General features: G+C 37.7%; 1 protein-coding gene across 1 annotated transcript in view; it reads right to left on the bottom strand.

Annotated features, from left to right (window-relative positions):
* CFAP54 (cilia and flagella associated protein 54) overlaps positions 1 to 13,535 on the bottom strand; it is a 347,206-nt gene that overhangs the window by 12,114 nt on the left and 321,557 nt on the right. The window contains exon 67 of the mRNA XM_014590242.1: positions 3,249 to 3,323. Within this exon, the coding sequence (XP_014445728.1) occupies positions 3,249 to 3,323 (75 nt within the window). The remainder of the gene's footprint in view (positions 1 to 3,248; positions 3,324 to 13,535) is intronic.

The raw sequence follows: 13,535 nt of genomic DNA, 5'->3' as shown, positions 1-13,535 counted from the left end.
TACCTCAATGTCACCTCTGCAGACCACCCTATCTATTCTGTGACCTCATCCTCTGTACTCTTGATCAAACAGGTCAGCAAACTTTTTCTGCAGAGGTAAAATGAGGTAGGCTTTGCAGGCCACATAAACTCTGTGAAAATACCCAATTCTGCTACTATAGCCAGAAAGCAGCTATAGATCAGATATGAACATATGAGACCAGACAGTGGCAATGGTGGTTAAGGCAGTTGATCCCACACAGCCAACTATGTGGTTAGAATCTTGGACTTGGCGGCTTTGAAAGCATGCCAGATGCGTATGTGTGCATGCCCAAAATCCCTAACCACCCCCCGCCAACAGGGGCTATTTTCTCACCTATTTTCTCTCTTTCTTTCTCTTCTCTCTTGGGCAAACACACATGCCCTCTAGCAAATTAATTTTTTTTTAAACTACAAATGAACAAAGCTATGGTCCAACAAAATTTTATTTACAAAATAGGCAGATACCAGATGTGGTTCACAGCCTGTCATATGTCAGTCTCAGTTCTAACATACCACTCTATTTTTTTTCCTTCATAGAACTTAACATACTCTGAAAAGATCTTGCTTAATGACTTGTTTACTACTTCTCTCCACTAAAATGCCAGTTCCACTGGAGTGGGGTCCCTGTGCTTATTTACTGCTAGCTTTCCAGGGCTTAGAAGGGATTGCCTGACAGACAGTTCCTTTACATATTTGTTGACAAACTAAATGATGAATACCATTTCACAAAAGGAGAAAATAAAATTGCCAAAAAACCACATGTACTATTTTTGGCCATATTAGTTCTAAAAATAAATAATGATATGTTATTTTTCACTTGTCTGACTTACAACCATTAAAAGAAAAAGCAGGAGGGAACAGAGGAGGAGAACTGGTTTAAATGAGTATCGGGTAAACTGGTCCTCTCATTTACCACTGATAGGATATTGATGCAACATTTCTGGAGAGTCATTTGAAGTTATATATCAAAACACACATACCAATTTGAAAATGGGCAAAGGATTGAATAGACGTTTCTTTTTTTTAATGTTTATTTATTCATTCATTTATTTTAGTTTGACCAGAGGGAAAAACAAAGAAAGAGAGAGGAAAAGTAAGAAAGCAAGCCACCAGGTCCAGACATTGAACCATGTTCAGCCATGTGGGAGTGTCCAGCACTTTAACCACCATGCCACCTGCTAGTCCCCAAATAGATTTTTTTTTTTTTTTTGAGAGGTTTTCGTTATAGGGCATATGCGCTCGCCAGACAGACAGAGACATAGAGACAGAAAGCGAGAAATCACCTCCCAGAGGGGATGGTCACGCCGCAATCCCTTCTCCTCCATTCTCCTCTCGGGATCTTGGGCACGCATGCACACGTGCCCAGCGTGAGTTTTAAGCCACCGGGTCCAGGACGCGAACCACAGTCGACTACGTGGGAGTCCAGCAACATAGCCATTACGCTAACTGCTGGTTCCCAAATAGATATTTCTTTAAAGAAGATATACAAATGGACAATAAGCACATTAAACATTGCTCAGCATCATTCATCATTAGGAAAATGCAATCAAAACCACAATGAGATGCCACTTTATACCCATTAATATGAGTTTTATTCTGAAAAGAAAAAGAAAAAATAATAAGTGTTGCTTAAATGTGGAGAATGGAATTGTTGGACATTGTCGGTGGGAGTATAAGATTGTATACTTGCTGAAGAAAACAGTTTGGAAGCTTGTCAAAAAGATAAGCATAGAATTACCACACAATCCAGCAATTCTGCTCCTGGATATAGAACCTGAAGAACTGAAAGCAAGGACTTGAACAGGTACTTGCATACCCATGTTTATAACAATACTATATCTAAGAATTTAAAGGTAAAAACAACCCTAGTGCTCATTAACAGATAAGTAGGCAAACAATTATTGTGTTTATAATTATGTATATATAATATTATCCTAATTATATATATAATTATTAGAATACTATTCTAAATATGTAGTATTACATAGATTATTATTCAGTCTTTTTTTTAAGAGAGATTTTTGCTACAAGGCATGTGCACTCACTGGGAAGAAAGAGACAGAGAGACAGAAAGCCCCACTCCAGGGTGATGGCCATGCTGTAGTCCCCTCTTTTCTATTCTCTCAGGACTTTGGGCATGCAAGCACACACACCCAGTGTGAGTTTTAAGCCTCCCAGTCCAGGATTTGAACCATGGTCAACAACATCCAGTGATGTAACTATTACATCATCTGCTGGTCCCAGAGTGTTATACAGTCTTAAAAAGGAGTAAAATACTGATGCTACAACATGGGTAATTTTGAAGACATTATGCTAAATTAAATAAGCCAGACACAAATGGATGAACATTGTATAATTCCACTTAAAGGAGGTACCTAGAATAGGGAAATTCTTAGAGAGTCAAATAGAGGTTACCAGGAGCTGGGGGTGGGGTAGGTGGTAGGAGGAGTTACTCTTCAATGGGTATAAAATTTCTGATGGGATGATAAAAAGGTTCTGGAGACAGATGATGGCAATGGTTGCACAAAACCATGAGTAGACATAATGGCCCCGAACTGTACACTTAAATATGGTTAAAATGGCAAATTGAGTATTATGGAGAATATACAGTGAGAATGTATATACTGTGTATCTTTTCACTCCAAAATCCAACTCCTAAGAATTAGCTCTGAAGGATAACATAGGAGTAAGGAATAACGTAGAAATATGTGCCTACCCCAGTCAATCAATTTGACCCATCGATAAAGATTTAGCTATGTAAATAGTGTCTGGAACAATAAATACATAAAGAGTCTATTAGGCAGGCAGTAAATATGACAAAGCAGACTTTTCACATCAAAAGACTCCATGATATTTTTGTTCAATAAAAAAGCAAGTTACAGAATGCATGTAAAATATAATCGCATTGATGTACAAATCCAAGTTTATCTATACAAGGGGAAAATTCTAGATAGTCTCCAAATGTTCATAGGAGTTATTCTCTGAATAATAGATTTGAAGTGATTTTAAAAGGACCTTCTTCATAATTTTCTGAAGTTGTTGAATTGTTTCTACAAAGAATATTTTTAACCAAAATGATATCCTATTATAAACTCATGTTTATCACTTTTTCACATTAATTACAGAGGGTAAGGCCCTTGATACTTATAATTAGATTGTTTCTGCGTTTCCATAGTAATAATCGTACTTATGAGTGAATCAAATACATCTTTAAAGAGAGATACATACCTCAGATAGCGGCGTGAGCTCTCTATCATTCAAAAACAAAGCTATTATTTCAGAGCAACACTCAATAATCATGTTCTGGAAAAAAGAAGAAGGCAATATAGTGAGGCTGATACTTTTGGTAAAATATTATTTATTTAATTACAAACTGTTCATTTGTCTTTTCTCACATCATTGCCTAATCCTAGTTCCTAGGATGAGACAGAGGGCCTTAGAAATCACAATACCTTAAGCAATTTGGGTAACTGGAAAAGATACAGAATGTCTATAAATATATAAGATCTGCAATTAATTGTGAATAATATGTTATTTTAGGATTCTTTCATATTCACTGTTAAAATTCATATGTTACAGAGGAATAATAAGTAACCTATCTCCCCAAGGCAAACTTGAAAAATTACTTTTCTTCTGAGAAGTGAGTCCAATATTAAAGAGACACAAATCCCTGAAAGGGGTTTGAGCAGAAATGAATGACTGGAAACTGGGGAGAAATAATAGGAAAAGTGAATGAAAAACAAGGGAGAGGATCAACTGTACGAACACATTGCCTACTGTCAAGGACACTGCCACAGCCCCTCCGATGGACATAGCTATTACGTGTACACATCTAGTCTAAGAGGGGCCTACCCAGAGGCAGGGTTGAAAGAACTCCCTATCGTTATGATTTCACACAAGGAAGAACAACAGAGGAGAACTGCAGTGAGTACCTGCCCTATGAGCACAAAGGAGGGACAGTCATGGGCCAGATGTGAGGAACCAGAGCTGATGAGAGTTCACATGCCCTGTGGCTCCTGACCCTACAGTCACATTTTCCATAAGGCCCACTGGGTAGTGTTCTTGGTTGTTGGCAATGTTATCACATTCTGATAAACACTGTGTCCCTAAAATCTGATTTATTTGTACAAGTATTTAGTTTTGTCCTTCCTTACAACTAAAAAAGCTGTGACTACTAGACTGTCAGATATAAACTATGCCTACTTCACAATGTTGTCAGCATCCAGCCCTGAAGGAAGCAACAATTCGTTTTTATGATAGTATTAATACATATATATACTAGTATTCAGAATATTAAAATGATAAAAATGCATTAATTTTTATACTATAATTGGGCAATAATGGTTAAAATAAAGATGCAAACAACAATTGAACTCTCACCTCCAAATCTTGTTATAGCTTTTAATAAATGCATAAACATGGAAAACATGAAATTTTAGAGTTCTCAAACTATAGCTAATTCAATTCAACAAACATAGTCAAGATATTATGTTTGGTGTTTTTGGGTCCAGATGGTGACTCAGAAGTACTCCAGCACTCTGTGAGACTGACCAACATGGGAGGGTTCTCAGTTTGTGTCCAGAGAACTTCTTGAATATGGTGGGTACAAGAATTCTTCTCAGGACCTAGGGCTGTCTGAGGCTGGAGGTAGAATACAGTATGGGGACTATGTAGAGGGAACCTATCTCTCTCTCTCTCTAAAAAAATAAATAAACTCATGTGTGTGTGTGTGCATGCGTGTGTGTGTGTGTAGCAGACATACAATGAAGAAATAGACCCTCTTCTCAAGAAATTTAACAATTATTAAAAATAGATTCATAAACAAGTAAAATATCAGGTAGAATGTAGTCAGAACACAGGTAGTTACATGTTATAGGACCCTAGAGCTGGGAGAGAATCATTCCTAATATTATGCAAAATATGGACGACTTCTTGAGGAAGGGACATATGAACTGAGCCTTGAAAGAATAGTGAGATTTCCTAGTGGGTAGAAAGTGGGGATAATGGCATTTATGGGGAGAGAGCCCAGCAAGCAATGAGCAGTTGGCATTCAAGAAACATAGGAAACTGACGTGGCCTTTACGTAGACATGTATAGGAAGCATGGCAGTGAGAGTGGTAGAAACAGACTGGAGAGGTAAATGTATAACAGGTCATATAACAGTAAGGAGTTTGGATTTTATTATGTAGGACATTGACTGGACTAGGGAACAACGATGGCGATTGCTTCAGAAAGGTCATTCTGATCACAGTTTAAAGGTGAACTGGACTGGAAAGAAGCAAAAGAGAAATCAGCTCCAGTTTTTCATGAACAGAACAGGAAATGACCATGGCGAAAGTAAGCCAACTTCAATGGGACAAAGAAAAATGGAGGTCAGGTGGGACACTCACCCAGCCTCCTGGCCACTGGACTTCTTTTCCCGACAAAGGGGAAGGTGTATCCACTCCTACTGTCCTCTTATTTAATCTATATTTCTGTATTTCTAATAGAGTTCCTAGGACTGGCTAAAGTATGTTTTCTCTCTACGTAAAAGGTTTCAATAACAGCCATGATGAGTTAATGTCATGATTTCATCAAGAGCTATCAAGCAAAATGACACTGTCTAGGTCATTAATCATTTCATATAACAGATGAAGAGAGCAATGTTACCTGATAAATTCCTTCCACTGCCTGTCTCAACATTTATCAAACAGAAACTTCACCTCAACAACATTCTATTACTCTGGCATTATTTGAAGTAAACCACATACACACATTCTGAAATTGGTTCACTCGAAGTTGGGGCTATGAGCACCTCATGTGACCTTCCTACCACAGAAATGAAGGCAGGGAGGACACAGAGCTCATCCATCCTAGTCACAAAATGGCTGAAGGCAAGCTGCAGTGGGCGAGGGGGCAGGAGAGCACAGAGTGACCCTTGCACAATCTTGGCTGTTTCTCCCTTAAAAGAAACGTGTTAATTCTATGAGTGATGGACTTCTGAGTAACTTGCAGACATTAAAGCCCATTTTTGGACACAATTAAAGTCCTCATCATCTTTCACCTGTAACATGGGAAAAAACAAACAAACAGATAAACAAACAAACAAAAACTTTCTTAATTGTTTTCTAGCCTTCAGACCCTGAAGGGGTTTCCCGCACATGTCACCATGATTGTGGTTTCAGCAAATTGTGGGGTGGATCGTGGGATGCCCTTTCGGGTGAGAGCTGTCCCCATCTCTTTCCAACCTCCCCCTCAAAAACGCCCTTTTCCCACAACTCTTTCCTACAGAACAAAGGGCACCATTTACTTGCTCAAAATCTATTGGATGCCTCTTGTACACCACGGAGTGATTGCAGGAGATGAACAAGACACGAAGAAAGCTCTGAAGCTCATGGTGTAGGAATAGGAGAGTGGTGATTAGAGAGCAGGAAGCACTTAATTCCACCCATCTCAGTCCCATGTCCCTCTGCATTCACCTTGTACAGCCACAACAGATGTCTTATCGTCATCTGTAAATAAGACACAGTTCCACGACTTCATATTTCATCTCTCGCTGTATTCGTTCCTCTATCTGGAATGAGTTCTCTCCCTAGGTACCCAACTAGAATTTGCACAAACAAGTATTAAAGAGGCATTATGTTTCAGATACCGGGCTAGATAATCAAGATACAAAGATGCATAAGATCCCTGAGCAAAAAACAAACAAACAAAAAACAAAAACCATAGTCAAGAGAGAGGAAGAGGCATAGAAAGAGCTAACTGCCAAAATAATATATGAAAGGCACAGGGTATTTTGGTTGTGAGGAAAATTGACCTTTCTGTCAGTCTCTAAGGTCTATAACATCCTGCATATACCATTTAAGTGAGTAAATAGCTATTATCTATACCTGAGCTTTTTTTTTTTTTTTTCAATTTACTAGAGAGTGCCTGCACTTGCTATGGGGAGGGAGGAGTGGAGAAAGTGTGAAAGCACCTTCCATGGGGAATGGTCAGGCCACTACCCCTTTTCGAAACTCTCTTTCTCCTCTTGGGATGTTGGACATGCACATACATGTGCTGAGCATGTCTTTCCAGACTCCAAATCTAGAACTCCAGAGTCAGCCATATGGGATCCGGATGCCTTAACTACCACACCACCAGTTGGCCCTACCGAGGTTATTAAGGCAAGTTGTCTAGTTCAATTTTCTTTCTCTCTCAGCATACACATATGTACATATATGCCTGGTCTATGTACATGAGATTTAAACATAATAAATTATAATAGTTTGCATTAACAGCCCTGCCATCGAGCAGGAAGGATTTTGGCAACATTACCCTTCTATACAATGCAGAATTTAGATAACTGAGAAATAGGAAAACTGGAATAAGTCTGAGACACTAAGTTGAACTACATAATAAAGAGCTGAGCTTGAGTGGGAAAGAAAGAAGACACAAGACACCTTTACGTCTGAGTTGGAGAGAAATTTTTTAAAGTTTAAACCAAATGAGACAGATGTTGGCCACCTGTTGTGGGTGCTAGAGAGCTACAAGAACGAAAGAGTTGGGGAAAAGGCTGAAAAGTTTGTTTTACTTTATGAAAGAACTCGGCCTTCGATATTCCTCTGAGGGACTCCATAAAAATTTCCATTATGTTCAGTGGTTGTGAATATCAGATAGATGTTCTTTGAATGTCACCCTTTGATAAGAGAGGGCTCCTAGGCAGATGGCTGATTATGAATGACCTCTAGATACCTATGGTCGCTCTCATGTAATTAAGCTCCTCCATGATGGTGGCTTGGTTGTATTGATTTCTCTCTGCCCTCCCTATCTCTCTGAGCCTGGAGTACTTTTGCACATAATAGTCTCTCAGACAGAACTTGTTAATTATGGTTAATATTCCAATGTATTTTCTTAATATTTTCATGGCACTCACTAATTTTAATTACCTTGTACAGTACGAGCATCCTATGAATGCTTGCTGCACTAACTTTACATGACTTAGCAAACATGATTTAAGTTTTCCGTATCTATCATTCCAAAATAGGTGTTGCATCTTAAAATCAGGATGGTTTGCATATCTCATATCCTGATATTTTCTGCCCATCCCCTCAGGCTGTGAATGACAGGGTAAAATAACTTAGTCATTCTGATTTCATTTTAGAAGGACATACTAGGATTTTAAGCCAGAAGTGATTGGAACATTGTCTGCAGTTGTCTCAGTTCATCTTAAATTAATATTTGTGTTCTAGAGCTCTTGGCTTATTCTGGACCCTAAAGATTTGGAAAAAAAAAAAAAAAAAAAAGGAAAAGGCAAAAACAAGGGAAGATGAGGGTGTGACAAAGAAAAAAATTCACTACCCCCCTCACATTAACTGAAAGCACGTTTTTGAACGTTACATTCAATAATCTACCAACAAATCTATATTGTAAAAGAAATAAATATATACATTATAGGAATTAGGCAATCCCATCCTATTCCAGACCAGCACTGGTCTCTTTGGGTGTCCTAGTTATTGTCTAATTAGCTTCAAGTGAAGGTTGTCATGACAGCAAACTAGTAGATTTGTCAGTGGGGTTCCCTTGCTATAACTCAGAATCCAGATTTATTTAAGGGCTTTAAAATGTTGGTTAGCATCATGGAAAAAAGAAAAATTTATATACTTCTTCTATTTCTCAACTTTCAAATGCCGTGAGATAATTTGTTTGCTAATTCACCTAGACAAATATTTTATTTATTTATTTATGTAAATTTATTTATTTACATTCATTCACTATACATCATTACAGCAAACAAAATGAGATTTCCCATCCAGAATACACTGTATATTGGCTCAGTCAAGCACATCACATACGTGTTATCATCAATAAGTAATTTTCCATTTCTTCTTTCCTGTATATTTTTTTATTTTTGCCATCCTTGATTCCCTATCTCTCACCCTCTGTCGTGTCTCACCCTCCTCCCACACTGTCTCTGGTATCCATGGTTGCTTTCTATGCCTTTTTCCCCCATTTTATTTATTTGCTAATGAAGTTGATTCATCTAAATACTTCCAATAGCAGCACAGCTGATATATATCATATCCATGAACACAAGTCTGATTTTAGCATAAACCTCAGTGAGTAGAATGAACATACTATAAAGTAGCACCTAGCTGGGACTATATAGCTTACTGCAGTCATCAAATATGCATTTTTCTTTAATTTCAAGAAAAATAGTTTTCATAGTTTTTTTTTTCTCTTGAAACTTTTTTTAAAATTGATTAATTTACATTCATCCCCTAATCATTGTCACAACATACAAAAAGTGGTTTCCCATCCAGAATATACAGCATAGTGGCTTAATCATGTATGTTATCATCAGTAATTTTCCATTTCTAGTTTTATTTATTTATTTACCCCTATGTCGGACCCTCTGCCCTTTCCCGCCCTCTTCTCACACTATCTCTGGTGACTACAGTTGTCTTCCCTTCCTTTTCCCCCTACATTTTATTTATCACACAATTTCTTAAATAATCTAACTACTTTCAAGTGAGTTCAGCTGGTAATTTTAAGAAAAGCAGTTTTGAGTTGGTAAGGAAATTTGCTTAAAAGTTAAAGCCTGAAAACAGGTTAGTAATCTGTTCAAATAGTAGGCACATGAACCTATTGATAACTCAAGACAGGACAAAAATTCTTAAAACTGGACAACAAAGCCTAGAAGAAAAGCAGCAATATTTTAGTCAAAAGTCACAGAATGCCATTTCACCAGTTCAGTCTCATGTACTTAATTTATCTTCTGTTGTGGTTCGATCTTCCCTGTTGAATTCTGGGATATAATATTCAACTCCAGACTTGTCCCTATGATTAAGTTGGCTATTTTCTTAGTTTTTGAACTCTTATTTCTGTGTGAGTATATTTAATTTTCCTGACATAGCACTCCCTTGAGAACTTCTTGGAGATCTGGTCTAGTGCTGGTAAATTCATTCAGGTTTTGTTTATCTGAGCATGTTCTTGTCTTTTCTTCCAATATGAAGGATAATCTTGCCGAGTACAGTATTCTTGGTTGAAATTGCTTTTCCCTTAACACTTTGAATATATTTTCCCATTCTTTCCTTGCTCACATTGTTTTCAATGAGAGGTCTGCTGTTAGTCTGATGTGGTATCTTTTGTAGGTAACTCGCTGTTTGTCTCTTGCTGATCTTAGTATCTTGTCTTTGTCTGTGATTTTGGTCAGTCTGGCTATAATGTGTTTTGGAGATCTTCTTGGGTTGATTCTATTTGGGGTCCTTCGTATTTCTTATGACTGGATATTTGAATGCCTCTCTAGGTTTGGAAAGTTTTCTTGCAGGATTTCATGGAATAGATTATCAATGCCCTTATGGGTCTCTTCACCTTCTGGGATGCCAAGTATCTGGATGTTTGGATGTTTGATGGTATCTAGTACCTCTCATAAATTATTCTCAAATTTTGGGGCAATTTTCTCAGTCTTTGTGGTGGATTGTTCTAGGCCAGCAATTTTCTCTTCTACAGCTGAGAGTCTATTTTCTGTATGGTCTAGTCTACTTTTAATACTTTCAAGAGAGATTTTGACTTCCCGTATTATAGTCTTCACCTCTAAGAGTTCCATTTGATTCTTTTGTAAATTGTGTAATTCCTCTTTTAGATCTTGCAAGAATTACCTCACCTCCCAGAACTCATCAGCTCCTTTCTTCTTTTTCTTATGCAGTTCATTGTCTCTCTTCTCTTCCATTTCTCTAAGTTTCACCATTATGAATGTTCTAAATTCTTTATCCGACATTTCCATGATTTCCATTGAACTGTTGGTGGACGAAGCGGAGTTGTTCTTTTCCCTTGGAGAAGAGGTATTTTCTTGTTTTCCCATATTTCTTGTATCCTGTGGTGATTTCTAGTCATCTGATGGAAAGTGTGTTTCTTCCCAAACTTGAAGTTCAATCTGAGCATCCAGGAGCATAAAGAAAAGGAAACAGAGAGAGAGAAACAACAACAAAAAAAAAACCAAGAAACAGAGGAAAAAGAGAAGTAAAAACTAAAAAAAAAAAAAAAAGAACTTAAAAAGGCCAAAATTAGAAAACCAAGTGGCATGCAAGTGTACCACGTGAAATCACTAGTTCTCAGGAGCCAAGAAGATATCTTCTGAGGACTGCTCCCTTACCTCTCCTGTGCTGGGAGGAGGAGAGGAGATTATTAACAAGATAAAGGGAGAGAAGGGGCTGAAAGCCAAGAAAATGCTTTACCTTAAAAAATTTTAAAAGGAAAAATTACCAAAAAATGAGAAGACAAAGACAGAGGTAGAGAGACAGAGACAGTGACAGGAGGCTTGAAAGTCTTCCTACCACTGGAGTTTATGGGCTGGAGGCTGAATTATCAGTGGAAAATCTTCATTTCCCTTATTCCCCTGAAATCACTAGTTCTCAGGAGCTATGAAGATGTCATCTGAGGCCTCCTCCCTTGCCTCTCCACTGGAGTTTGTGGGTTGGTGGCTGAATTATCAGTGAAAACCTTCATTTTGCTTATTCCCCTGATATCACTAGGTCTCAGGAGCCATGAAGATCCACCTAGACAAATATTAATCTTTCTTTTATCTAGTGACAGTCTTTTACATAGAGAACTAACAGAGCCAGAAGGTTTTAAATGTCCTACTTTAAACCTGGAAAAACACATCCTATGTTAGAAAATGAAACAAACAAACAAAAACAGAAACCAGTAAAACCAAAAGAAGTTTGTTGACCCATTAACACCTACTATTAAGTCGAGACATGAAAGCAAGCCAGAAACCTTAGGCAGGGTGGGTCCTCTATATTCCTCTCTGCACTCACGTTCAAACACCACCACTACCACTACTCCAGTCCCCAGTTGTCCCTGATTTTTTTTACATACCTGGTCAACCTCTTGGCTCAGATGCTGGGCTCTCTATGATGAATCTGACACCTCCATCTACCCACCAGAGATGTTCTGGTGACTCTCACTCTACCCAGAGAGCCCCTCTCTACATTACAGAGCAGTATTTGTATGAAAAGATCAATTATTTTTGAGATTAGAGGAAAACTAGCTCCAGGAAAGAGTAAATGACTGACCCTAAATAGTATGGATGATCATTCTCCTGCCTCAGACAATCTAAGCTGAAAAGAAAGATGAGTTTAGGGGAAAAAATCATTTTCCATATATGAAATATATAGTAGAGACAATTTCAGCAAAGAACATTCTAAACTACCGGGCTAGTTCAGTGGCATTGCAAGAGAAGCTAGACCTACACGGAACATGGCAGGTTCAGTTCCTTGATCGACTTGGACATGCAGGACACATATGCCCCCATGATCCTGATGGTGGGGAAATCTGGAAGGTATTATGGTGTGGGACGCCATTGAGGGTGCATGTATTTCTCTCCTTGCTCTCACACTGTCTCTTTCATTCTCTCTCTCGCTCTCTGTCTCTCACTCTCATGAAAACAATAAATGAATTTAAAAAAAGATATTCTAGACTATGGTTCAAAGATCACAATATGATAAATTTGGTCAATGACTGAAAAATGAATTGTAAGTGCTCAGCAAAGAAGTGCAAGAAATGAAGAAAGCCAAATTCTTTTCGAAAATAAATAGAAAAGGGCAACCATGCACTTGATAAAAGAAATACATATCTATATCTGTATATAAAATCTCCTGAGTTTTAGATGGTTTGGGCTATCTGATCTATTGAAGGATTTATTTTAAGCACTCAATATATCATTAAGGACCATAATTCATGTTGCAACATCTGAGGACACCAAAAGGGACGCGCAACCAAATTCTAAGACATCTGCTCTATGATAAATCCAGGTACAGAGCGCAGAGGACGTAAATGCTAGAATGTGGCATTTTGCAAAGGCTAACTACATGTGCTTGATAGATTCTCTTACAATGGGGCTTGTCACTTTCATAATAATGAAAAATGCATTCACTTACTCTACTGGTAAATTCCCAGTGAAAACACCAATAAGTACACTCCGACAATCATGAGAGTTGCCAACTTTTACACTTTTACATATAAAAGTATGCAAATTGAGGTAAAAACAAGAAAACAAAGAGGCATACTAATAATATTCTTTAAGAATTAGAAATGTTTCATTATTGGTGACCAGTAAGTATTAACCTAGCAGGAAGGATTAAAAGGGAAAAATAGTTCCAGACCAAAAATAAAGAGGAGATCCTAAAAGCTTCAGAAAGTAATTCAACCAGAAAAATCAAAAAGGGAGAACCTCAAATCAGAATACAGCACACACTGAGAGCAGCCAAGTCTATACTCAGAGCAGGAAGATGGGCAGTCCTAGGAGGAAAACAGAATTGAGACCTTATTTGATAAGTATGAACCATTGAATAAAACTCAAAGGCTGAGCATATGAAAGATCTGATACAATGATTGGGAAAAAGTTAAGAATAAAAGACAAGTAAAAAGAAATCAAACATACAAAACAAGAAAATAACCATAGTACCCTACTTGACTCAGCGAGGAACGCTGTTTACAGAGTCATAATAATGTAAACGGTAAATACGGATTTCACTGTTTTGTGAGATTGCAATA

The sequence above is a fragment of the Tupaia chinensis genome, unplaced genomic scaffold, assembly GCF_000334495.1.
Source record: "Tupaia chinensis unplaced genomic scaffold, TupChi_1.0 Scaffold000423_1, whole genome shotgun sequence".
Classification (NCBI taxonomy): domain Eukaryota; kingdom Metazoa; phylum Chordata; class Mammalia; order Scandentia; family Tupaiidae; genus Tupaia; species Tupaia belangeri.
The sequence above is the reverse complement of the archived record's forward strand: the minus strand, read 5'-3'. Positions and strand labels throughout refer to the sequence as shown.